Source organism: Salvelinus alpinus, chromosome 17 (genome assembly GCF_045679555.1).
Source record: "Salvelinus alpinus chromosome 17, SLU_Salpinus.1, whole genome shotgun sequence".
Taxonomy (NCBI): domain Eukaryota; kingdom Metazoa; phylum Chordata; class Actinopteri; order Salmoniformes; family Salmonidae; genus Salvelinus; species Salvelinus alpinus.
Window position 1 is genome coordinate 12,391,856 of NC_092102.1, and position 27,301 is coordinate 12,419,156.

The window sequence follows — 27,301 nt, forward strand, 5'->3', positions numbered from 1 at the left end:
TTATTCAAGCGACAGGCTCCATCACACTCCTACCAGCCAGCTGTCCACCGGCACTCGCCTCTGCCTCTCCCCCAAACTTTTCTTTCCTCCAGCTATCATTCTCTACTATAATGTCCCCCCTCCGGGTGTCGTGTGCTGTGTCAATGGGGCAGAGCGTGTCTGGAGAAAAAAATGTTCCTTGTAGATAGGGGGAATTAACCAACATAAAGTTACATTTATTTTATTCTTTTTTAATGGTTCAGAAACTATACCACGTAAAATAAAAAGTCTGTACAATTCACAACTCGCAACAGTTGATCCACGTAAAACTCTTTTGCATTTGGGAAACTAAACCCACAGCTCAAGTGAGACAACCCTCTCTCTTTCCAGATAATGGTATGATCTGAGGACAGATGTCCCACCAGAGAACGGAACGCCGCCCCCCATGTCCATCACACATCTGACTTGAGAAAGACTCAGCATGCTGTGAAGTCCTCAGGATTGCTGGACCAACGCGTTTAGAAGGTAAAAACATTCGAATTTTATGAACGTATTGTTGTTATATGGGAAAATGAGAATACAGTTACAGTGACAGGGTATTGCACTCTGGTTGTTACAATGTTACAATGTAGACAGGGATAAACTATGGGCAACTGATACAAAGTATAATTCGATGTTATATTGCAGCTATTTGAGTTCTTTCTGTGTGACTGAGGATGACTTTTTCAACTCTGAAACGTATGCTTTATTTCAGACATCAAATATTTTTTTTACTTTAGATGAGTCACTCTCAGACATCCTGTTATTTTACATGGTTATTATTTGTCTGATAAACTGTGAGTCACGACAATTGCTTAACGTTTACTTCCCAGAATTAAAATTGCAATAGTCCATATTACTCAGCAAGAGTGTGTCGACTCTAAACACACTAGTCATTTCAATGACACAGTAATGAGTAGATCCTGCCACATGTTGAAAGCTATTTAACACAGGAAGATGAGACACAAGTAGCTAATGTAATGGTCTCACATAACAAGCCTTTTGTCTTTGAACAGAAAAAAGTTGAATGGTGTTATTTTCATCCATTGCCACTACACAAGAAAGTTGTCCATTTGAAATTGTTGACAAACAACTCCCACTGACCTGTAACACCTCAGTGTTAATTCTGCTTCAGTATTTGCAAAGTTGAATTGTTTCCTTGTGACAAGCACATAGATCATTTGACAATTGACCTGTAGGGTAAAGGAAAAGAACCAGAGATACTATGAAAGGGCGAAGAAGCTAAGTCAGTCAGTCACACATCCTGTTACCATAATTTACAGGGGTTGACCACTATTAAGTCGTCTTGAGGCCCGGAGAGTCAAAGAAAGCCATATGGCTTGATCTTGGAGAACAATGGAGGATCTCTTCTTAGGTCTCTGTATTTATATTGTCTTTGGTCTGCAACAGAGGTGCTGTGTCTGGCTAGGATATGGCCTCCACCGACAGGGACCAGGAAAGTATGTGTTGCTCATTACGGCAACTTTTATTATTGTCTCCATTGGAAAACTAAGCCTCTAATAATGATGACACAGTTCTGAATGGAAGTTGACATAGGAAACATGTTCCTAGTATAGGAAGCAGTCTAAGGCACTGCATCTCAATGCAAGTGGCGTCACTACAGTCTCTGGTTCGGATCCAGGCTGTATCACATCCTGCCATGATTGGGAGTCCCATAGGCCAGCGCACAATTGGCCCAGCGTCGTCCGAGTTTGGCCCGGGGTAGGCCGCCATTGTAAATAAGAATTTGTTCTTAACTATATATAGTATTGATGGGCTTTGGATTGGATTGGAGTTTCATTTAGATCAATGATGATCAATAATCAGTCTGCTGATTCATTCTCTCCATTCCCTCTGTATATATACAGACAGAACAGAATGGATCTATTTTGCTGAATGGATGTTGGCTGTTGACCAGCCTCTGAAATCAGACATACTGTAAAGTCGTTTGGTTTCTTCCATAGTATCAGCATACCCTAGAGAATCTTAATTACAGGCTTCACATAGGCCTGGTTTAGTTTCAGTTGAACACACATGCACACGTACACATACACACACATACACACACAGGCATCCCTCACTGTTTCCTAGGGTAGCTAGCCCCCGTTGGTAATTCCAGCAGCCTAGACCCGACCACAGTGGTAATGCAATGGTGGTGGTGGGCTACATTCCAGGAGAATCCCAGAGGCACACACACACACACACACACACACACACACACACACACACACACACACACACACACACACACACACACACACACACACACACACACACACACACACACACACACACACACACTCTTCCAGAGGCTGGGAATGGATGGTGGATAACAGGGAAAGTCTGGGAGACAGACAGTGAATCCTCACCATCATCCTCTCCTCTTATAAACAAACCGTTTCCCGTTAGATGCTTCGTTTTCATGGTCCGGCGAGCAGAGGGGGATGAGGATGGGTGTAACCGTAAGCTACTATCCTGAGAAACCCTCCTTAGATAGCTGTCATCGTTTGCTGTGATCATCATCACAGGACTGGTGTAATTAGCTTGTTATGACAACAGCAATGAAGTAATGTGCTATAGGGTGGAGCATAAGGTAATGGCAATACTTCTACAGGAAATGTTGAGCTAATTGGCTATTCTTGACCCAATGGAGTGATTTGTTGATTTTCAAATTCACCCCTCCTCAGTCCTCACCCTATGTTTTCAACAATCTTACTTGTATACAGTATGAAGACTATGGCAATATTAAATGTCAATATGATGATGTCAATGCCCTGGGAAAAGGCTACCTACGTGAGAATGCTGTTAATTGACTACAGCTCAGGGTTCAGCACCATAGTTCCTTCCAAGCTCATCACTATGCGAAGGGCCCTGGGACTGGACACCTCCCTCTGCAACTGGATCCTGGACTTCCTGACGGGCCGCCCCCAGGGGGTGAGGGTAGGCTACAACACATCCGCCACGCTGGCCTTCAACACGAGGGCCCCTCAGAGGTGTGTAGTCCCCTCCTGTACTACCTGTTTACCCACGACTGCGTGGCCCGCACAATTCCCAACACAATCATTAAGTTTGCAGACGACACGACAGTGGTAGGCCTGATCACCAACGACGATGAGACAGCCTATAGGGAGGAGGACAGAGACTTGGCAGTGTGGTGCCAGGACAATAATCTCTCCCTCAACGTGAGCAAGACAAAGGAGCTGATAGTGGACTACAGGAAATGGAGGGCTGAGCATGCCACATTCACATCGACAGGGCTGTAATAGAGCGGGTCGAGAGCATCATGTTCCTCGGTGACCACATTACTAAAGACCTATCATGGTCCAGACATGCCAACACAGTAGTGAAGGGGTCACTACAATGCCTCTTCCCCATCAGGAGACTGAAAAGATTTGGCATTGGCCCTCAAATCCTCAAAAAGTTATACAGCTGCACCATTGAGAGCACATTGACTGCTCGGCATCCGACCGCAAGGCGCTACAGAGGGTAGTGCGTATGGCCCAGTACATCACTGGGGCCGAGCTCCTTGCAATCCAGCACCTCTATGCCAGGCGGTGTCATAGGAAGGCCCTAAAAATTGTCAAAGACCAACCACCCAAGTCATATACGGTTCTCTCTGCTACCGCACGGCAAGCGGTATCAGAGCGCCAGGTCTGGGACCAAAAGGCTCCTGAACAGCTTCTATCCACAAGCCATAAGACTGCTGCACAGTAAATCAAATGGCTACCCAGACTATTTACATTAACCCCTGTTAATTATCTATTCTGATTGCCTCTTCACTTTTACCCCTACCTACATGTAGGGGTATTACCTTAATTACCTACAGTGAGGGAAAAAAGTATTTGATCCCCTGCTGATTTTGTACGTTTGCCCACTGACAAAGAAATGATCAGTCTATCATTTTAATGGTAGGTTTATTTGAACAGTGAGAGACAGAATATCAACAAAAAAATCCAGAAAAACGCATGTCAAAAATGTTATGAATTGATTTGCATTTTAATGAGGGAAATAAGTATTTGACCCCTCTGCAAAACATGACTTAGTACTTGGTGGCAAAACCCTTGTTGGCAATCACAGAGGTCAGACGTTTCTTGTAGTTGGCCACCAGGTTTGCACACATCTCAGGAGGGATTTTTTCCCACTCCTCTTTGCAGATCTTCTTCAAGTCATTAAGGTTTCGAGGCTGACGTTTGGCAACTCGAACCTTCAGCTCCCTCCACAGATTTTCTATGGGATTAAGGTCTGGAGACTGGCTAGGCCACTCCAGGACCTTAATGTGCTTCTTCTTGAGCCACTCCTTTGTTGCCTTGGCCGTGTGTTTTGGGTCATTGTCATGCTGGAATACCCATCTACGACCCATTTTCAATACCCTGGCTGAGGGAAGGAGGTTTTCACCCAAGATTTGACCGTACATGGCCCCGTCCATCGTCCCTTTGATGCGGTGAAGTTGTCCTGTCCCTTTAGCAGAAAAACACCCCCAAAGCATAATGTTTCCACCTCCATGTTTGACGGTGGGGATGGTTTCTTGGGGTCATAGGCAGCATTCCTCCTCCTCCAAACATGGCAAGTTGGGTTGATGCCAAAGAACTCCATTTTGGTCTCATCTGACCACAACACGTTCACCCAGTTGTCCTCTGAATCATTCAGATGTTCATTGGCAAACTTCAGACGGGCATGTATATGTGCTTTCTTGAGCAGGGGGACCTTGCGGGCGCTGCAGGGTTTCAGTCCTTCACGGCATAGTGTGTTACCAATTGTTTTCTTGATGACTATGGTCCCAGCTGCCTTGAGATCATTGACAAGATCCTCCTGTGTAGTTCTGGGCTGATTCCTCACCGTTCTCATGATCATTGCAACTCCACGAGGTGAGATCTTGCATGGAGCCCCAGGCTGAGGGAGATTGACAGTTCTTTTGTGTTTCTTCCATCTGCGAATAATCACAAAAACTGTTGTCACCTTCTCACCAAGCTGCTTGGCGATGGTCTTGTAGCCCATTCCAGCCTTGTGTAGGTCTACAATCTTGTCCCTGACATCCTTGGAGAGCTCTTTGGTCTTGGCCATGGTGGAGAGTTTGGAATCTGATTGATTGATTGCTTCTGTGGACAGGTATCTTTTATACAGGTAAGAAACTGAGATTAGGAGCACTCCCTTAAAGAGTGTGCTCCTAGTCTCCGTTCGTTACCTGTATGAAAGACACCTGGGAGCCAGAAATCTTTTTGATTGAGAAGGGGTCAAATACTTATTTCCCTCATTAAAATGCAAATCAATTTATAACATTTTTGACATGCATTTTTCTGGATATTTTTGTTGTTATTCTGCCTCTCACTGTTCAAACAAACCTACCATTAAAATTATAGACTGATAATTTCTTTGTCAGTGGGCAAACGCACAAAATCAGCAGGGGATCAAATACTTTTTTCCCTCACTGTATACTACCTCTTGCCCCCGCTCATTGACTTGGTACCGGTACTCCTTGTATATAGCCTCATTATTGTTATTTTATTGTGTTACTATTTCCTATTTTTTTATCTTTAGCTCATTTTTATTAAAAACATTCTTACTTTTTAACTCTGCATTGTTGGGAAAGGGCTCTTAAGTAATTATTTTACGGGAAAGTCTACGCCTGTTTTATTCGGTGCATGTGACAAAAAAAAGTTCTGATGTTTTGCCCTCTTTCCACACCCTATGTTGTCAGTGCTCACATACAAATACTATATGGGAAATGTTGTATGTTTTGGCATAAGTTTACAACTTCTAGAAGGTCCTGAATGATGCTGTATCCCAACCCAACTCTTCCACCCACCCACTCAGTAGATATAGGCTCCAGGTAACCACAGACATTGTGAAAGTCTTGGGAGAGTTATGGGGTGTAAGTGGGCAAAATACCACATTACCCTGCCTGCGTCTGATTAGCCAGTTCCTGTGTTCCTGTTGCCGTCTCAGTTTTATATTATTCATGTGGCTGCGTCAGGGAGTCTAAATTCCCCTACCTCACTCCACTTCACCCACTCAGACTCAGACCTGTTAATTTCCTCTCTTTGAGAGGAGGTATTCTAGCCTGGAATCGAAAATGATATGCTCGGAATGTGCTCTGTTTCTGCTCATATCAGTTTTCATTCAAAGCTAGAGTTCCTCTTCCTTCCACTGTCTCACTGTAGGCCCCAGCTCTGTTCCTTTCCCCCCTCCTCCTGCTCTGTTGTCTCACTGTAGGCCCCAGCTCTGTTCCTTTCCCCCCTCCTCCTGCTCTGTTGTCTCACTGTTGGGCCAAGCAAACCACCACCACTCCTCCTCGACTGGAGCTGGATCCAGCCCATCCAGAGGTGTCAGCAGTTATTGAACCCACATTAGATTATGCAGACTGGTGGATGGATACAGGGGATATAGAGCCTTTGTTTGCCTCTGTGTTTTCAGCCAACAGCGGTAGACTATAGCATGCTGTTCACTCTTTGTGCTGCTCTGGCTTTCTCAAAGCTGCATCAGTCCACATGAGTTACTCTGCTGAATGGACAGAGGATGGGCCGATATAGGCCGACCCAGCCAGTGGGACTCAACACAATAACATCCTGGCAAGGGGTTTCTCATGATCCCTACAGGAACAGGCCTGATACCCATCTCTAAACATCACTGCTCTAGATAGGACCAGTGGATTACTTGGACTTGGTCACCCACAGCGGCTAAGGCTACATGACCTGAATGTGAATAGGGACATGAGCTACATGAGCTCCTTCTGTCCGTTGACATACTGTAGTTGTGTTTTTAGACATAGATACAGAAGATACATGTCAGCATCCCCAATAGCTGTTCGGTCTAAAGGAAGTTATTTCCTGTGTTGTAAAAGTCTTCTGGTGTGTACGAAATGGTATCCTATTCCCTAGATAGTGCATGACTTTTGACCAGAGTTATGGTCAAAAGATGTGCACTATATAGGGAGTAGGGTGCCATCCTACACATAGTTGTACTACTGACCTGTTACAAGGGATGGTAATGATATCTTATAATCTCGTTAGCTGCCATAAAGAAGTCCTTTGTGATCTGCTGAAACGTGGAGGAGAGGAGAGGTACAGCTACAGCTGATGACAGACACGTGAATGAAAATAAAGTTGTTCACCTAGAAACTAAATATAGATTTTTTTAGTCTTATCCTTAGTTGACTTCCTCAACTCCCCCCAACTCATGTCAGATGACATGAGAATCAAGTCTGTCAATGAGTCAGCCTTCACCTCCTCTCCTGCTATACAGATGTAAGATCTCCATTTGAGCCAGTTTGCTACAGCAGGAAAATAATCCTGCAGCAACTGGAAATTATGTGGATTATAATTAATGGACATTTTTTGTAGTTGATCCATTTTTCATTAGGGCAAATCAAGTCTGACATTTTAAAGTGAAAATTACAAACTTTAGAAGCTTTTTTAAACCTTGAATAGACGACAAGTTTTCATTTCCGGATGTGCAGGAAAATTATCAGAAACAAAAGTGATCAAATTAAGATCCTACATCTGTAGAACCCAAACATGATTTTCAACTTGCTGTTCTGTCCCCTATGCTGGGCTTTATAAGTCACTTTTAGAATCTTGGGTTAGCTTCAAGGACAACCTATAAAGTGGCAGATTATTGAATAGTCCATAAACACGAGTTGCACACATACACCTTTTTTATGTGTTCTACAGTGTGAGAATGTGTCAGTGAAATCAGAGATGTGCCAAATCATGAATCTCCAGTGGCTTTAAGTGAGCTGTCTGATGCTACAGAGACAGGCTAAGCATTCAGACATTCTTTCACTTCAAAAGCCCCTTGAGGGTTGTTTCTCTGGACACCGATTGAATGGAGAGCTGGTGTGTGCGCGTCTGTGTGTGGGTGAGACTTTGGGAGGGGGGAACAGGTGCAGTCCATGAGAGGGGTAATTTCCTTGCCTTGCAGCCATCTGCTTTCTTCTGGGTCTTTTTGCGTGTCCGTCCCTTTAAACACCCTCTGACACACCTCACGGCGACACACAACACACACACACACCCTTCCAGAGAATGGTGTTGTGCCCTGTGACCGTCGCCATGGCGCCCGGTTTTGGATTAACCCCTGGACCCCTCGCACATGTGCCGAGTCAAGCGTGGAGGCTGCTGCCTATTGTAATAGGAGAACAGGGGAGAAAAGGATGGAAGCAGGGGGAAGAGGGAGATGGGGGTAGCACTAGTGGGGACTAAATCAGTGTTTAAAGAGACATTCAGCACCAGGGGTGGAAACTGATGATTGTGCAATATTTTGTAATCGTTTTTTAGGTTAAGCAATTTTTCACTTTCCTGAGTGATTTAAACGTTGGATATGTTTTTTTGTGTGAATAATGATGATTTATACAATCTGATTAAACTATTTAACTCTTTTCCAACAGGTATTGTTTTAACACTGTAAAGAAGACCTTCCAACAGCCATGATGGATAAAGAGGATATGCATAAAGAGGAGATCAGTGACACTGACAGTGGGATCATAATCAACTCTGGTAGGAGCTCAACACATCAACAATGCGGAACTTTAGATCTAGGTGGAGATATAAAACTTTATAGAAAGCACAGAACATATTATTAATGCTGAGACCTAAATATTGAAGCTGTTTTTACAATTGTATGTGCAAATATTGAACTTTAGAGATAAGTTCAGGAGCTAGAAGTTTAGTGATAGTATAGTTTCCTAAGGACTTGAAGCGAGGCGACCATCTGTCAGCGCCATCTTGCATCTAGTAGGGTAGCTACAGATGTAGGATCTTAATTTGAGCCAGTTTGCTACAGCAGGAAAATAATCCTGCAGCACCAGGAAATCCTGCAGCAACATTTTTTGAAGAGGTTGATACATTTTTCACAAGTTAAAATCAGTCTGAAATGTCCAAATGGAAATTACAAACATTAGAAGCCTTTTTTAACCTCAAATACACTATAAATTGTACATTTCCTGCATTGCATAAAAATTATCCTGCAACGGAGTGATCAAATTAAGATCCTACATCTGTAGAAAAAAAATATATTATCCATAATGATCATTCATTTTGTGATAAAACCTCCAAATGTGGCACCATGTGATGCCTGTGCTCTGTTTTAAAATCTCCATTAACATCATCTATGTGCGATGCAGGTCCCGACAGCCCCACGTCGCCAGTCAAGGACTTGACCACTCACACCCGGGCCATGAGGCTGAAGCATCAGGTTCTGGAGGAGAAACTGGAACTGTGTCTACAGGAAATCAAAAAACTCTGCATCAGAGAGGCTGTGAGTAGTCACACTGCAATTAGGGGTTCTAGTCAACACAGCGTCTTACCCATTAGACCAAGAGGACATCCTCAGAGTTTGAGGTGACATTTGGGAACGTGATCATGAGAACGTGATTCCAAATCACCTCTTCTACATTTAGAGTTGGTGGTTAAGATATAAGGAGTGTGTGTTTACAAACAAATCGACTTGATTTGGGATTTGCTTTATTTACAGGAGCTGACCGGAAAACTGCCGTCAGACTACCCTTTACTGCCTAATGAGAAGCCCCCTCGCGTTCGCAGGAGAATAGGAGCGTCCTTCAAACTGGACGACAGACTCATACACCAGGATGGAGAGGTACAGTATAGGCTACTCAGTTTGGTTTTGTTTCGTTTGAAATGCAGCCAGGTGTAGCAACATCTCTCAATGTCTTGCAAGATTCAGTGCGAAGTTCATCCATTGCAGTTTCCACAAAGTTTTTTGTAAAAATGTGAAATAAATGCTCTTCCTGCGCCTCCTGAGTGGCGCAGCGGTCTAAGGCACTGCATCGCAGTGCTAGAGGTGTCCCTACAGACCCGGGTTTGATCCCAGGCTGTATCACAACCGGCCGTGATCGGGAGTCCCTTAGGGCGGCGCACAATTGTCCCAGCGCCGTCCGGGTTAGTGGAGGGTTTGGCCGGGGGGGCTTTACTTGACTCATCGCGCTCTAGCGACCCTTGTAGCGGGCCGGGCACCTGCAGGCTGACCTCGGTCGTCAGTTGAACAGTGTTTCCTCTGACACATTGGTGCGGCTGGTTTCCGGGTTAAGCGCGAGGGTGTTAAGAAACGCGGTTTGGCGGGTCTGAGTACACATGACTCGACCTTCGCCTCCCGAGACCGTTGGGGAGTTGCAGCGAGGAGACAAGATTGAAATTGGGGAGATAAAGGGGATTTTTTTTTAAATCCTGTTATTTGTGTTCTTGACCTTGATTGAAACGAAAAACCTTCTCCACAGGATTCAGAACTCCACTCCCTAGAAGCTGACCTGGCCTTGCAGCTCCAGATCGTTGAGGCAGCTCGTAGACTCTCAGTGGAGGATCACCTGTCTAAACCACAGAAGAAGAGCAGGCTGCAGCAGTGCAAGAGGGAGGAGAAGAAAGTCAAGGATCTACAGGAAGCTGTGTTTCAGCACAGGATCAGGAAGGAGTGCTCCTCTCCACCAACTAACAAGAAGAATGACTCAGCCAAACACAGAGGTGAGTGCTGTGCATTTGCTACTTATGCCCCCATCTGGACACATTGGGCTCTGCAATCTGCAGGAAGGTTAGGTGCCGTTCTCACTGGAGGTTGGATGGATGGATTGTCTTTTTTTTTATACACAATTGTTTTGTTATTGAATCACATAAGCAATACATTTCATAAGAATTACGCTACAATGTTGATAATTTACCCAACCCCTTCCCCTAATTGAATAAAGTCTTGAATAAAGCCTCTTTCTGTCGCCAGATCTGTCTGATGACAGCTCCCTGTCTGATGCAGTGGCCTTGGACGATGGTGAGTTATCAACTAACACAGTAGAAATGCCAATACAATTCAACACCTCCAAAGTGTCATCATGTCTGACTCTTACTATTATGTCTCCTCTGTCATTCCATAGACGTCGACTCTGGCCCTCTCTCTCCCTCAGCGTCTGTAGACCCACTCCTGCAATCCTCTGAGGGCTCCCTGTCCCTCCAGTCCTCCTCCTCCCAGGGCAGTCTCCAACACTCCTCCGGCCAGAGCCTTGTCTCCAGCTGCAGTGTGGAGCAGACCCAGACCCAGAGCTTCAGTATGGGCTCCAACTGCAGTGTGGAGTACCCTGAACGCTCCCCCATCCAGAACTCCCCCTGGAGAGAGTCTAGCCTGGACCAGCCCTACCTAAGACCCAACAAACCCCTCTCTGCCTGCAGCAGCAGGTCCAGGTAAGAGTCAATGTCCTTTTTGGATTGAAACCCTGTGGACTAATAACCCAGTTAGCACAGTAGATCTGGGCCGATTCCGGCTGAGAGTCAGACTCGGCCGACGTCATGTGACCCGAGTCTGGGCCGCCTTCGGCAGTATTACTTATGGCTGGCATGCCGGGATTGAGCTCGGGCCGATTCCTGTGTGAGTTATCATCTGGCCCAAATGTATTACTTGGGGCTTGGGTCCGATTGTGGCTACTCTCTGGCAGATGATTACACTGGCTGCTTTATATAATTAATGTTTCATTACAAATTTTTCCATGTTTTCTCATTGTTTCTGTGATCAAAAAATAAAATTAACATTTAAATGACATTATTTAAGAGTCCTATTTAAGTGGTATTTTAGTATTTTGATACTTTGTGCAAGGCAATTGATAAGCATGAAAAACTGGATGGGGCCTCACGAGTGGCGCAGACGTCTAAGACACTGCATCACAGTGCAAACTGCGTTGCTACAGATGCTGGTTCGATACCCACGCTGGCCGCGACCGGGAGACCCATGAGGCGACGTACAATTGGCCCAGGGTTGTCCGGGTTAGGGGAGGGTTTGGCCAGCCTTGATGTCCTTGTCCCATCGCGCTGTAGCGACTCCTGTGGCGGGCCAGGCACATGCACGCTGACACGGTCAACAGGTGTATGGTGTTTCCTCCGACACATTGGAGCGGCTGGCTTCCAGGTTAAGTATGCATTGTGTCAAGAAGCAGTGCAGCTTGGTACGAGAGTTGCAGCGAAGGGACAAGACAGTTGTAAAAAAAAATGTGTGGATGGGTAAAATTTGTATGTATAAAATGTATAATAGTCATTTAAAATTACTAAATTGGGAAATTTTGTATACATTTATTTAAATTAGCATCAGGCCGCTTCTGGAAAGGATTCTGGTAAGATGCTTGCAAAGTCGGCTGAATTCCGGTAGACAGCAACGGCCCGATGTACTTGGGCCGATTCGATTCATTTTGATTCTGGGCCGAGTTCAACACCTGATTACGGGCCATTTCAATCAGTTCCGACCCCCCGGAAGAGGCACGCTTCTGGGCCGATTCCTCATTGCTAGCTGGGAAAGGTGGAGCAGCTGACTGTGCAGGCCCTACTTCACTAATAAAATATTTATTCTGCTCAGAACCCCATAAAAAGTGATTTGCTTTTGACTAAATATACTGCACGACTCTAACTTTTGAACTAGCAGTTGTTATACTCCTGCCCTGCACCCTCTCTATCTCCTTCTTTCTCGGAGCAGCAGTCCAGTAGGGACCCCAGTGTTTCCTGCAGACAGTAGAGTCCTGCCCTCCCACTTCCCCTCCATTAAGAACCTGGCTCTGAGACATGGTCAAACCCACTCCTCCAGCGCCCCCTCTACTCCAGAGCTGCACGTACGCAGACAGTACTCACAGTCCTTCAGGTAAACAACCAATGCTTCAGAACGTCAACACCATAACGCAGAATGTCATCACCATCACACACAACGTCAACACCATAACACAGAATGTCAAAACCATAGCAACATGACTGTGTTGATTAGCTGTATTGTGTCTTCTCATGTGTCTGTTGTTGTGGACTTTGGTTGTGGATTTGTCATAAGTAACATCAATTATATTCATAAAATACATTGACTAATACATGTAATAATGAAGTTGCTGTATTAATGCACGTTATAGGGAGAGAGACATACACAAATTGCATCACAGTAGTTAACTTTTTTCTTCTCTGTCTATTTTCCTCTTCTCAGACTTCCCAAAAGTAAGCCCGCTCATGACCTGAGTGAAGGACGTGGGCGTGCCAGGTTGCCACGCAGACGGCCGGAGTTCCTGGTTCGGTCTCCACAGTACTCTCCCCAGCGCTTGTACCAGTCCAGCTCTGAGGACAGCAGCTCTGAACACTCTGTCCCCTCCTACACCAGCTCCCCCAGCCGGGACAACCACATAGACAGGGAGGGCCCCGCACCCACAGAGATCCCCAAGCTCTGCCCTCCTCCCTACGGCTTCCACTATGGAGCTAAAAGTCCCACCAGCCCTGCGTTCAATGGCTACAACAGCCCCAGCTTTTACAAGAACAACAACCAGCACCAGTCCTCTCCCAGCTTGAGAAGGAGAATGGCGGAGGAAGGACACTGTTCCCCTCTTTCCCCGCAGGACCTGGACAGTCCCCTGGGGAGGGATCTCTACCTTTCCCCCTCCAAGGCCCCCCAGCCCCAGCACAGGCACTGGCAGCAGGAGGGACATGGGCCCCCACCGTTATCCCCCAGGAGAGTTCTGAAGCTCCCACTCCCCTACACCCACCTCGTACGTACCCCGTCACTGAGGGAGTACCCCGAACACCTCGCCCGGGTGCTACCCAGGGAGATGGTGTCAGAGGAGCTCAAATCCTGGCACCAGCGGAACCAGTTCCAAAATCAGTTCCAGAAGTCACGCCCGGGTTCCCTGGAGCGGCAGGGGTCATTCAGAGTAAAGAGCCCCACGTCCCCTCACCTTCCGCCCTACATGCAGGTGACAATGCCCTCTAACACTCACCAGCATAACACACATTTATCTTAGCATAACTAGCATCCCCCATTTATATTTTAAAACATATAGATATGGAACTAAAGGAACGTGAATGTGTTTTTGTGTTTCAGGGTCCCCACCAAAAGGTGATCCTCCAGAGGGCTGCAGATGGAACTCCAGTGCAGTGGTTTGTTGAAGAGGACTCAGAGATCGTTAGCCAGGTGTAACCACAGCCATATATACTGTATACGGTACATAATTATATGTGTATATCTATACAGTATATGTCTCTGGCTGTAACCAGGGGGAGTCGCCCTACTGCAGTATGCTATGCTACACACGAGGAGCGAAGGACCCTCTAAACTATTGAGTATGTCTGTATTTATTGAATCAATGGACTCTGTGAGACTATACTGTATGTCCCTGGTGAAGGACAACTGTCCCTGACAAAATGCAGAAGACGACTTTGGCTCCATGGGTAGTTGGGTACCATGATAAGCACCTAGCTCTACCACTTGTGACGTATGTATTTTATTTAATCTTTATGTAAAGAAAGTTTGTAATTTCTATGTAAGGCGCTTTGCCAGTTTATTTATTTTATTTTAAAAATAAAGTTGATATTGTGAGTCAATTTGATTATTTTCTACAGGTTAAATATGCTAAGTCTTTGTAACAAGTTTCATACATTTTTAACTGGCTATAACATTTCAAGATTACTGCTTACTGTAGACTCTCTTTGTGTGTGGTACACATATTTGCACAACAAGGTTCACCTAGGTTCCAAATTAAGTTACGGCCTTCCTAATATAATCATTTATTTCTTTAATAAAATGTCTAGACTGTATCTGTTTTCTTTCTCTATCTATTAACTTAAGAGGTTTCCTCAAGCAGTATAGGCACAATATACAGGTAACTTCCCAAAATAAAGGAAACACCAGCATAGTGTCTTAATAGGACGTTGGGCCACCACGAGCCGCTAGAACAGCTTCAATGTGTCTTGGCATAGATCTTTTGGGGGCAGTTACCTGTAACTCTCACTAGAATTTTATTATATAATTTTTCATATTATTTTTGAAAATAGTGTTAGAAAATGTTATAAAGTTGCTGTTTCTCCTTAAGCTGTAGTACACTAACAATAACACGAAATAAGCTGAATGTTAACCTGTTAAAACTATTCATTTATATTCATCTAAGTGGTTGGTTTGAAGCATGATTGTGTTGGATGTTTTGACTGCATTGCGGTTTTGTTGTGGTACTAACCAGTTGATTATATCAGTTTTGATATTGTTTGTATATTTATAATAAAAAGGCTTTATATTACTGATTCTCAAAGTGCAATTTCTTTTTAGAGAGATTCATTTGCAGAGGCATTTGTTTCTAGTCAATATAAAATATCATAGCACACAAAAAAGACAAAACAGTGACATTGTCATACTTAAATGGATTAATCACAGAATTGAAACGTGATTCTTTCAGGAATGTTTATTGGGTGAAGCTGTTCAATGACCAATCAGAAGCCAGGTCAGAACCAGGAAGTGCTTTGTCTATCTGTCTCCTTCAGGAAGTGTTTGTGTTAAATCTCATCAGCTCACAGCAGACGTTCAGGACCGAGCCAGAAGAGGATGATCAGTAGTATCACACAGCAGAGCACTACCAGATACACACTGAGGACAACCCAGCGGCAGTGCCACATCCAGTGGGCCAGGGGGCGCTCTCTGCACATAGGGCCACACCTAAAAAGAGAAGCTGGGTGTCACTGTCATGGCAATAAGGTATGGAAGAATAAATGTTGAACTGCAATATACTTCCATAGTAGTGACATCAGAGAAAGTCAAAGTATAGCCCCCCACACATTGACTCTGTACCGGTACCCCCTGTATATAGCCTCGCCATTGTTATTTTACTGCTGCACTTACATTTTTTTATAATTTCTTCCTTATCTATTTTTTTACTTTGTCTTAAACCTGCATTGATGGTTAAATCCCTTAACGCTCGAATCCCGTTAGTGGGATAGATTTGACAACATCCTGTGAAATTGCAGAGCGCCAAATTCAAACTACAGAAATATAAATATTTAATATTCATATAAATACAAGTGTAATACATCAAAATAAAGCTTAACTTCTTGTTAATCCAGGTGCTGTGTCAGATTTCAAAAAGGCTTTACGGCAAAAGCACACCATGCAATTATCTGAGGACAGCGCCCCGCATACAAAAACATGAAAACCATTTTTCAACCAGGCTAATGTGACACGAAAGTCAGAAATAGCGATATAATAAATGCCATACCTTTGAAGATCATCTTTTTGCAATCCCAAATGTCTCAGTGACACAATAAATGGTCAATTTGTTCGATAAATTCCTTCTTTATATCCCAAAAATGTCCATTTATTTGGCGCGTTTGATTCAGATATACACCGGTTCCAACTCGCCCAACATGACTACAAAGTATCTAATAAGTTACCTATCCAAACATTTCAAACAACTTTTCTAATCCAACCTCAGGTACCCTAAAATGTAAATAATCGATCAAATTTAAGACGGAATAAACGGTTTCGAATACCGGAGGAAAATAACGAGGAGCGCGCTCCTGTTCACGCGCACCAAAAGACTTAAGTCCATCTGAGTGACACATGGAAAGAATAGGACTACTTCTTAATTTCTCAAAAGAAAAACATCGAACAGTTTCTAAAGACTGTTGACATCTAGTGGAAGCCATATGAACTGCAATCTGGGCCCTAATAAATCAGGTTTCCCATAGAAAAGCATTGGAAAACACAATGACCTCAACAACAAAAAAATCCCTGGATGGATTGTGCTCAGGGTTTCGCCTGCCAAATCAGTTCTGTTATACTCACAGACATTATTTTAACAGTTTTAGAAACTTTAGAGTGTTTTGTATCCAATACTATCATGCATGTGCATATCCTAGCTTCTGGGCCTGAGTAACAGGCAGTTTACTTTGGGCACGCTTTTCCTCCGGACGTGAAAATACTGCCACCTATCCTGAAGAAGTTTTTAAGGGCTTGTAAGTAAGCATTTCACTGTAAGGTCTACACCTGTTGTATTCGGCGCACGTGACAAATACAATTTGATTTGATTTGATTATAAGTGACTTACGTTCCAGTGATGCATTGGTCGGTGTGTGTCATTGTTTTCTCTCTGTTCCCTTTCCTCCTCTCCGTCCTCTCCAGCACGGCCTTGCCTTTATGTCTGTACCTTATTAGAGTATCCAAAGGTGAACTTTCACAGACACACATGCCATGTTAGAATACAACAACAAGGCCCTTGTTGAGCCAATTCCTTGTTGTGTTATTGTGCCATTGTCGTGTTATTATTGTACCTCTGAACATGTGTATAACAGGGTCAAACTGTTGATGTGTTAAAACGCTGTCCATCTCAGGGCCAGGTGTAGGCAATTGTCAATTAATGGCATGGCTGCCATGCCCAGGTATAAAAGCTGTGCTTTACCCTTTGTTTTGGGGGATCCCTTCACAATTGTACAGGCTGGTGTGCCTTGGGAGGACGGGGGCAGTGGCTGTGGTGTAATCTAAATTCTACTGTGACCCATATTGTAACCGTCTATGGCAAGGTGTGCCCCTCTTTGCTGGTAGCTGTTCTCCTCCCTTGGCACGCCTTCCTCGATATTGGTTTGGTGTGTATTTATTGTATGTCGGCCAGATAATCGGAACGTAAATATATTATGAGACTTAAACGTGATTATTGAATACTCAGACAATGATTATTGCAATAACTAAACTCAGTAAAAAAAGAAACGTCCTCTCACTGTCAACTGCGTTTATTTTCAGCAAACTTAAATATTGTGTAAATATTTGTATGAACATAACAAGATTCAACAAATGAGACATAAACTGAACAAGTTCTACAGACATGTGACTAACCCTGGGCATCCTTCTTTTGGTGTTTTTCAGAGTCAGTAGAAAGGCCTCTTTAGTGTCCTAAGTTGTCATAACTGTGAGCTTAATTGCCTACCGTCTGTAAGCTGTTAGTGTCTTAACGACCGTTCCACAGATGCATGTTCATTAATTGTTTATGGTTCATTGAACAAGCATGGAAAACAGTGTTTAAACCCTTTACAATGAAGATCTGTGAAGTTATTTGGATTTTTACGAATTATCTTTGAAAGACAGGGTCCTGAAAAAGGGATGTTTCTTTTTTTGCTGAGTTTATGTTTGTTTGTCAGCAGACACTGTGCTGAGCGCTAGGCCCTGAAGATATTGTCCAAATCTAACACCTTGATCACACTTAGTGTCATTGGGCAAAATTTTACACAGCATCATCTGGATATATGTGCAACAAAAGTTCAACATTCACATTCTGCTACCATTTCTGTCAAGCCGTCTATGCATACAGTTTGACTCATGAATGTACTTCTGGTGTACCAAAATGCAATGATGCTGTCGGTGTGATCAAGGCCTAAACTTTTTACTAGTCCTATTGTGAAATAAAATCTAGTTTTGCTCCACTCCCTGACGCAAAGAACCGGTGTTTTATGCAACAATTTCAAAGACTTTACTGAGTTACAGTTCATATAAGGGGGAAAAAGTCAATCAAAATAAATAAATTAAGCCCTAATCTATGGATATCACATGACTGGGATATGCATCTGTTTGTCACAGAAACCTTTAAAAAAAGGTAGGGACATGGATCGGAAAACCAGTCAGTATCTGTGACACATCTCCTTTGCATAGAGTAGATCAGGCTGTTGATTGTGATCTGTGGAATGTTGTCCCACTCCTATTCAACGGCTGTGCAAAGTTGCTGAATATTGGCAGGAACTGGAACAGGCTGTCGTACACATCTATCCAGAACATCCTAAACATGCTCAATTGCTGAAATGTCTGGTGAATATGCAAGCCATGGAAGAACTGGGACATTTTCAGCTTCCAGGAATCGTGGACAGATCCTTGTGACATGGGGCCGTGCATTTATCATGCTGAAACATGAGGTGATGGCGGCAGATGAATGGCATGACAATGGACCTCAGGATCTCATTACTGTATCTCTGTGCATTCAAATTGCCACCGATAAAATGCAATTGTGTTCGTTGTCCGTAGCTTATGCCTGCCCATACCATAGCTCCACTGCCACCATGGGGCACTCTGTTCACAAGGTTAATATCAGCAAACCGATCGGCCACACGACGCCATACACGTGGTCTTAGGTTGTGAGGCCAGCTGGACGTACTGCCAAATTCTGTAAAATTATGTTGGAGGTGGCTTAAGGTAGAGAAATTAACATTAAATTCACTAGCAACGGCTCTGATGGACATTCCTGCAGTCAGCATGCCAGTTGCACGCTCCCTCAAAACGTGAGACATCTTCGGTATTGTGTTGTGTGACAAAACTGCACATTCTAGAGTGGCCTTTGTTAAATGATCATGCTGTTTAATCATATCAAGCTTCTTGATATGCCACACCTGTCAGGTGGATGGATTATCTTGGCAAAGAAGAAATGCTCACTAACAGGGATGTAAACAAATTTGGGCACAACATTTGTGCGTATGGAACATTTCTGGGATCTTTTAACATGGGTCCAATACTTTACATGTTGCGTTTATATTTTTGTTCAGTATAATTTAGTCCTGAGGACTTCCCCTTGTATATAAAAAGGTGTCGTATTGGCTACAGGAAATGTTATTTATGTGTAAATTCTATACTGTACCTCATGCTGTTTTTCTTGGTGTCCACTTCGTTTGGCTTGTGTGTGAGAGTGGGACAGGGTGCTGTATAGACTGGAGAGGGGTCTGGTTCAGGTGGTGACTGGACAACAGCAGCGACTTCTTGTTTGTTATCATCAGGGGCTTCATGTGGTCTTGAATCAGCAAAAAGGTTTGGTTGGTGGCAGGGTTAGGGTCAATTCCAATTTAATTTGACATTTCAATTAAATTCTTGAATTCACTCATGAAGTGGAGAATTTGTTAAATTCAATTTGAATTTCAACAATTTTCATGTCATGTCAAAGAAAACATTTAATCTTTGGAATTGAATTGGAATTGAGTATTTCTACATATCTCAGGTAATGTAATTAATGCATCAAACATTGACTATAGTATTTGTTTTAAATAATTTCAACTTGTATTTCTATATTTCATTTCCAGTATAGCTAGGCTGTCTGAACAGTGCCTTGATCAGCCTGAAAGCCTGACGGAATTACATTTGAATTTGTGGAATTGTTGGGGATAATATTGAATTGGGAATCGAATTCTTGGATTTGACCTAACATTGGAATTGAATTCTCTGAATTCAAAGACTGACTTGGAATTTGAATGAAATTAAATGAAAATTACAGCGAGAAAATGGAAGTAAATTCTAATTTCCTTTAACCCTTGCATGTAGATACTGTATATTCCTATGTAGCACATGGGGATGTGTGAAATGCACTCCTCAGCCTGAAGTGTCCCGCTTGCTTCACCTCATTGCTAGCTTTTGAGGTGGCGCGATCGGGCTAATATGCTTGAGGGAGGACGTTCATGTGTGTTTGTGAGGCAGAGGTCCCGAGTTTGCGCCAGGTATGGGCCGAATCGGGAGGAAGTGGTACTTGCTAAGCAAGCAGCGTGAAGTCCTTTACACCTACATTACCTGCCAGCCAGTAAGGGAACATCCATCTCTTCTGTCTTGACCATGACTGAAGGGTTGGACTCTGTGATGGAGTCCATTGATGGAGATGGGGTTGAGAGTGACTTCTTGCCTATCCCATGATCTAATGAGAATGACTTCTGCAGCCCTTTTTCCCATTTTCTCTTTTCCTGAGGCAAAAGAATAGGCAGATAGTTGGTGTGCGTGGGTACGTGCATGTCTTTGGAGAGGAAGGACTTGAACATGCGCAGACCTGGACTTGTTTGGTGATCACTGCTATGCTGACCCTTCGGCGACTTGCACCAATGTGCAACTAGAAGAACGAGAGGAAGGAAGAGAGACAGGAAAGGGATTGGAGGGTAAAACAAGATAAAAACAATTATGACACAATGTTATACATAGTGAATATCCTCTGCATGAAGACAGGGAAGTGCTCCTACCTGCTGAGAGGTTTTATTGTCCTTCTGCCTTCTGCCTTCTCCTTCATCTGCAGCGAAAGACACACCAGTCAGATAACAGCATCTGTGCCTATCACATACCAAGCCATATTCAGGTAGACCTATGATGATTCAGTGAACCATGCCTACGTGATAAGTAACCTCACCGACAACCTAGACCTGAAATCTAGGTCTAGGCTTTAGCTCAGCGGGCTAACACAGTCTTGAGGCGTGCGGGACATCCGAGTTTGAACCCAGACAGTTACACTGGTGGTACTTACCTCTAGGGTCGCTGTAGTTCCTACGGAGGATTTTCCTGTTGAGTTTCTTGGTCTCGTCCAGCTCCGTGATGTCTCTCTCATAACGCCTCTTCAGGTTGTCAACGTGGCTCACCATCAGCTCCACCGCTCGACTCACACGAGCCTCCTACCATACAGAGTACAGCTACATTGAGTATGTATACGGCATGTGTAGGCAGAGTATATAAACCTGTACTGAACCACAAAGAATAGCAGCTTCATTCTACTCAAGTCTCAAAGTATCAGTGACGAGTGTGATGATTGTGTCCTTCCCCATTGATTCAGTCATTGGGGTGTAATGTGTAGCTGATCCAATCCATAATCAAAGTCTTGAGCTAGATAGACTGTACAGCAATGTCTGTGTGAGAGAGACTACCTGATGTACAGCTCCCAACACCTCTGCTGTGTTGGAGATTCTCTCCACTGTTCCTCCCAGTATATCCAGACACAGCTCTAGTCTCTGGAGGATCTTACTGCGCATACTGTCCAGACACAGAGCCTTTAGAGTCTGACGACACAGTGAGACAGGTCAAAACTCTGTTACAAAAACCCTCATATACAATACACACATTGTATGCTGTAGGCCTTATATCCCCCCCCATATTCATTAGAAAAAATAAGGTACTAACTCACACTTTCACTCTGGCTCAAACATAATTTAGTATGATTAAGGGTCTCAGGGATTGGTGAATGGAACAGGCTAGAGGGGAAACGTCCAATACTTCTCTTCCTTCATTGCAGTGACCCCATCCACCCTCCTCCTCCAATACCTCCAGTGTCTCCCGGCCTCTCATCAGCTCCAGCTGGATGTTCTCCTCAGCCAGGTTCCTAGCATGCTCCTCTGCCTGCAGCCTCTGCTTCAGGGTGTACTGGTCACTACGAAAGGCCAGCGCAATCTGGGAGAATGCATTCTGAATAGAATAGAATGGAATAGAACAGAACGGAACAGAATAGAAGAGAATATAGTAGAATAGAATACAAGAGAGTAGAATACAAAATAATATAATAAATTAGAATAGAACTGTATAGCTCCTTAATGGGAAACGAAGGTGTTACCATACAACATCATAAGGGGGGACAGGGGTTGGGGGAATCAGATAGTACACACAATACCCACACAAGATGTATCCCTATGATTGCAATGCATCATAACATCATGTTAATGAGGACTACTGACGGATTGCCTTACCTCCACTTGTTCCTCTGACATCTTAGCACTGTGATAGAGGGAGGGAGGGACAGACAGATGAAGAGGGAGAGTGAGAGAGGGAGAGAGACACAGAGAAAGAAAGAGTAAGAAAGAGAAAGAGAGATGCCCAATGAACCATCTCAAGACAACAAAGAACCAAACACATATCTGGGGCAATTGCAGGACTTGAACACTTGAACAACAAGTCTGGATTAGGGATGAGACGATCTGTTCTTGATGATTACCAATATAGTGATGGTTATCGTCAGTCACACAGAGGATAAAACCTCACCTGTTGAAGCCTACGCGATCTATAATACACAGGTCATTCCATGGCGTAGCCGGCTGCTGCTCTTCAATGGACTCTATGAATGAAAGACATCAACGTGTCAAATTATTCTTCCTAACCGGACTCTGTATGAAAGACACCAACATGCCAAGTTATTCTTCACGTCAGATCAGAGCCTTGTGGTTCACAGTGATACTACATTAGGATGGTCCCCAATAAATCTGTTGATGCTCAAACTATCACTCATATCCCGTCACTATTTTTACAAAAACACTTGTTTCCATCCTTTTTTACTAAAAGTATTCTTTGATAATTGCACACACGATAACCGCCCAAAAACAACAATGAAATAATGACTCTGTTATTGCTAGAGAGGGCATACTAGGGTACTATACCTTCCTCACTGTCCTCACTGTCTAGCACGATTAGCATCTTGGTCGGCTGGTCACTTTGTTTAGGTGTCCCCTCATCAGGCTGGAAGAATAGAAACCCTGACTCACTTGGACATTATGAGCCCACTGTATTAGGTACAGTCTGAATCATTAGCAGAGGGTTTGTATAGCCAGAGGAGAGATGGTCTGACTCACCTGAGGGTGCATAGTATGGATCGGCACCGTAGCAGCAGAACGATGCTACTAGAGAATGGGGACCAAAGACAACTGCTCCCTGTCCCTTGGACCAAAGCTAAAGTAAGAAAGTAGAATAAATGTAAAATAATCAACAAGGCAAGAACAACACCACAATAAGATCTGCATATCACTCTGAGGGAAAAAAAGAGAGTACAATTCCTTACCATTTGTCTTACTCCATTGATCTCTTCACTCACTCTGTCAGTCTCAGAGGACTGCACTCAGGACGTCAGTAATCCTATTATGAGATCCTCAGTCAGGGAAGTAGACCAGGATAAGTACAGTACCTATTAGGTACTACCTAAACCAGCTCTCTGTGTGTGTGTGTGTGTGTGTGTGTGTGTGTGTGTGTGTGTGTGTGTGTGTGTGTGTGTGTGTGTGTGTGTGTGTGTGTGTGTGTGTGTGTGTGTGTGTGTGTGTGTGTGTGTGTGTGTGTGTGTGTCAGCTCACACCATCACTGCTTAGGCGTGTGTGTGTTGTTACGTAATAACAAACTATCAGGACGGTCTAGGCAGTAGTTAGAGCCGGAGGTTAAGTTGGAAGCAGTCAGCCCACCACTATCGTCTGCTGTCCGTTCATCTGGACGCCTAGACTGACTTCCTCCCACCTCCTTACTTACACTAATCCACTTGAAACAACTTGTGTTTTAGTCAAGTGAATGCATTTTTGTTATTGACACTGAATTGTATGTGGCTTCTGCTGTATATTTTCAGATCTACACTACCATAAGAGTTCACTCTGTCTCTAAGGTGGTTGAGGAAAAGCTCTCAACTAGAACACAAACAAGACAGAACAGAAGATTGTAGGATCTTGGCAGGTCAATTCGTAGAAAAGAAAGGCAGTTTGACAGGTAGTTGATGGCCCGACAATAACCAAAGGAGGTGGCAAGACAGCACAAACAGATCTGGAACCAGGCTAGTTTGGTTCTCTCATAACGAGAGGTTTTTCTATACCGATCTTGATATACAAGGTAGTTTGAGGCTCTACTAGAGACTAGTAGAGACTAGTAGAGACCAGTGTTAATTTCGTCAACAAAAACAGTGACTAAAATATCAATTATCAATATCAATATCAACACCAATTTTTTTTGTGTGCCAATTGACGAGACTATAACTGACTAAATAATAGACCCAGAAAAAACTATAACTAAACGGGATGAGACTAAATTATCTCTGCACAATTGATATTAGCAGCACAGATACGCAGTATTGTTCAGCAGTGGGAAGGATGTGCCACACCCAGCACACACAGCCTAGATCAGCTGTTGAGCTGCAGGAGAGCAAGCAATGAGTGTGGGCATTGCAGCCTGGTCTCATAGACTAGACGTAACATAGTAAATGTAAATCCAAGACACTCAAATTAGTATGATATGTTGTTGGGCAGACAGGCTTCGCACTGGCTCCACCTCCGATTATGCACATCACACTGGCAACTCTCTTGCTTACCCGTAGTAACCACTCACCACCAGCCTTCTAGTTAGTTACCCTTTGCCTGGTGAAGAAACACAAGTTGCTTTACGAAATTAAAAACAATATCAGCATTGAGTTGAAATTTTGTTATCAATGTTCATAAACTTCAATTAATCTACTCAGTCTGCAACCCAGAGTTTGTAATATTCTGGTTGAATGAAACAGACAAGAGTCCCAATTTACAAAAATCAAAGTGTTTATTCACGAGAACGTTCTAACATCAAAAATGCAAACCCATTACAACAGTGGTGTGCAGAATGGCATCTCGGAACGCACAACGCAGTCCTTGTCGCGGATGGGCTATTGCAGCAGACAAACACACCGGGTTCCAGTCATATCAGCTAAAAACAATAAGAAGCAGCTCCAGTGGGCACGTGATCACAAACACTGGACAATTGAGGACTGGAAAAACATTGCCTTGTCCCACGAATCCCGGTTCCTGTTGCGTCATGCTGGTGGCAGAGTCAGGATTTGGCGTAAGCAGCATGAGTCCATGGCCCCATCATGCTTGGTGTCAACGGTACTGGCTGGGTGGTGTAATGGTGTGGGGAATGTTTTCCTGGCACACATTAGGTCCCTTGATACCAATTGAGCAACGTTTCCATGCCCCAAAGAATTCAGGTTGTTCTGAAGGATAAGTTTGTTCTAACCCGTTTTTAGATTGGTGTACCTAATAAAAAATTACAGAGAACTGAGGCAGGTAGGCCTGGAGTAGCGATTGCATAGCAACGTTACAGCTGTGACTAGACAGTGTGAGGTGGGTTCAGAGAGGGAAAACACATGCCAGGGGAAACAGTATGGGAGAAGTACTCTGACACAGGAGGGACAGCACCTCAAACATAGAGGACGTGTACTCCGAGGATGCGCAGACCAACTGGCAAGTGTCTTCACTGTTTCATGCAGTGTTTCATGCAGACCACCATAGCATAGGCGGAAATCCCAGGGGGGAAGGGGGGGACACGACCCCCCCATCCTGGGAAAAATATGATTTGTCCCCCCCAATATATCACTGTAAACATAACTATGTAATTTCAATAATATTAATAATACGCAATGAAAGCACTTGTGCTGATTATAGACACTTAATAGCGCGTTTTTAAGTTTCACAAGATTGCGACCCCCCCGCCCTTTGCCCCACAATGATTTGATCCACTGCCAGTTCTTTAGCTTGCAAGGTAATAGAGGGTTCGTATCTACTGTCCGAAAGGCACTCAGTGTACGTAACTGACGTGAGGTAATCCAGTCAATCGCGCCATAGCAATGTATATATTTTTTTAATGTTGCAGGGTTCACACACTAGCTGAATTTGCAGAGCTAGCGCGCAAACTAAAGCAAACGTTAACTATCAAGCTAGCTAGTACCTATTCCATTTATGTGGCGTCGTCAAAGATGGAATATTTGCTATCGTGAGTTTATTCCAAGATTAGCATGCAGCTGTAGTGCTTCAAAGTCCCCGTGATAAGGTTAGCGATAAACTGAAGTCCAAACTGAACAGAACTACACTCTCTTATACCATTGTCTTAAATATATTAAATGGTCTCGTTGCAAAAGCAAAATTGTCGCTAGTGAATTTTTTTTTTTTTTCCACCTTTAACCAGGTAGCAAAGATTATAGCAAACACCACAGAAGCGGAATTGGTGCTCGCTAGCTTTGCAAATTCAGCTATTGTTGGAAGCCTGCCAATATGAAACAAACTAGGTTAAAATTTCAAAACGTTGCAGCATGTGTTGTGTAAATGTGTGTGTGTGCAGCTAGCCAGGTAGAAAAATGTCAGAAAAAAGACGGACATCAGAGTATTTTTCAGGACACCAAAACGCAAAGTAAGAACTCTAGTAGCCTAATATCTCAAAGACCAGTTGATAAAATGTTCATAAGAAAGAAGTGAAATGCTAATGGAATGTTTCACAATGATGTCATTAGGCAGAGCAGGCAACAGATGGCACACAGACAGCAGAGCTGTGGACAGATAGGCAGGGACAGACTGGCAGGGACAGACTGGCAGAGACAGGGAGTCTCAGGTAAGTTTGTTGAGTCTTTGTTTGGCAACATTATGAAAGGTTCTCCATTTTTTTTACTTGTAAAATAGGGACATAATTGGAAAATGCCATGGATACCCCAGCTCTCAACTTAAACTGGTGACTAAACTAAGATTTGTTTAAGGCAATGGTATTGCTGTTGTGATTAATTGTGTAGTTTTGGGTACCGGTAGTTAGGAGTACGGCAAACACCTTATTTCTTTTCTAGGAGACAGACTGTGAGTCAGTGAGGGTGGTGAAAGGGAAAGAGCCAAGGAGAGAGACTTCAGAGGACAGTGTCACAGCCACGGCAGGACCAGGTGTCACCCTTGTTGCCAGCAGCACCAGTATAGGGGACAGTGGCACAGCATCGTCCAGTTACCTCAGTGATGACACAGAACCATATCAGCCACACCCACAATTTATAGAACCGCAAACTCTTGCAAACAGAGTGTTGACGTTTCAAGAGAGAGGAACACTGCACTGATAAGGAACACTGCTATAACTATTATTATTAGTAGTATTATAATGATTTAAACAAGTTGGGACAACCCTTCAGTTAACTACTGTACCTAACAATTATCCAGTAGTAGTGATTATGGTCCCTCAATATACATTTAACATATTACAACATAGTCTATGTGTTACAGCACTACTTTTGGTGTCC

General features: G+C 43.7%; 1 protein-coding gene across 1 annotated transcript; it reads left to right on the forward strand.

Annotated features, from left to right (window-relative positions):
• The first annotated feature begins 407 nt into the window (after positions 1-407).
• Positions 408-15,028, forward strand: inavaa (innate immunity activator a). Its single transcript, XM_071347213.1, has 10 exons — positions 408-504; positions 8,399-8,507; positions 9,134-9,267; positions 9,484-9,606; positions 10,244-10,484; positions 10,735-10,782; positions 10,886-11,189; positions 12,466-12,627; positions 12,955-13,711; positions 13,840-15,028. Exons 2-10 carry the CDS (start codon positions 8,438-8,440, stop codon positions 13,933-13,935), a joined length of 1,935 nt encoding a protein of 644 aa, XP_071203314.1. The 5' UTR covers positions 408-504; positions 8,399-8,437; the 3' UTR covers positions 13,936-15,028.
• Positions 15,029-27,301: the final 12,273 nt, after the last annotated feature.

Bases quoted from the DNA above. Each gene is read 5' to 3' on its own strand.
- inavaa (XM_071347213.1), top strand. From the start codon at position 8,438: ATGATGGATAAAGAGGATATGCATAAAGAGGAGATCAGTGACACTGAC. The intron at 10,485-10,734 runs GTGAGTGCTGTG...TTCTGTCGCCAG, and splicing joins TGACTCAGCCAAACACAGAG to ATCTGTCTGATGACAGCTCC. The intron at 11,190-12,465 runs GTAAGAGTCAAT...TTCTCGGAGCAG, and splicing joins GCCTGCAGCAGCAGGTCCAG to CAGTCCAGTAGGGACCCCAG.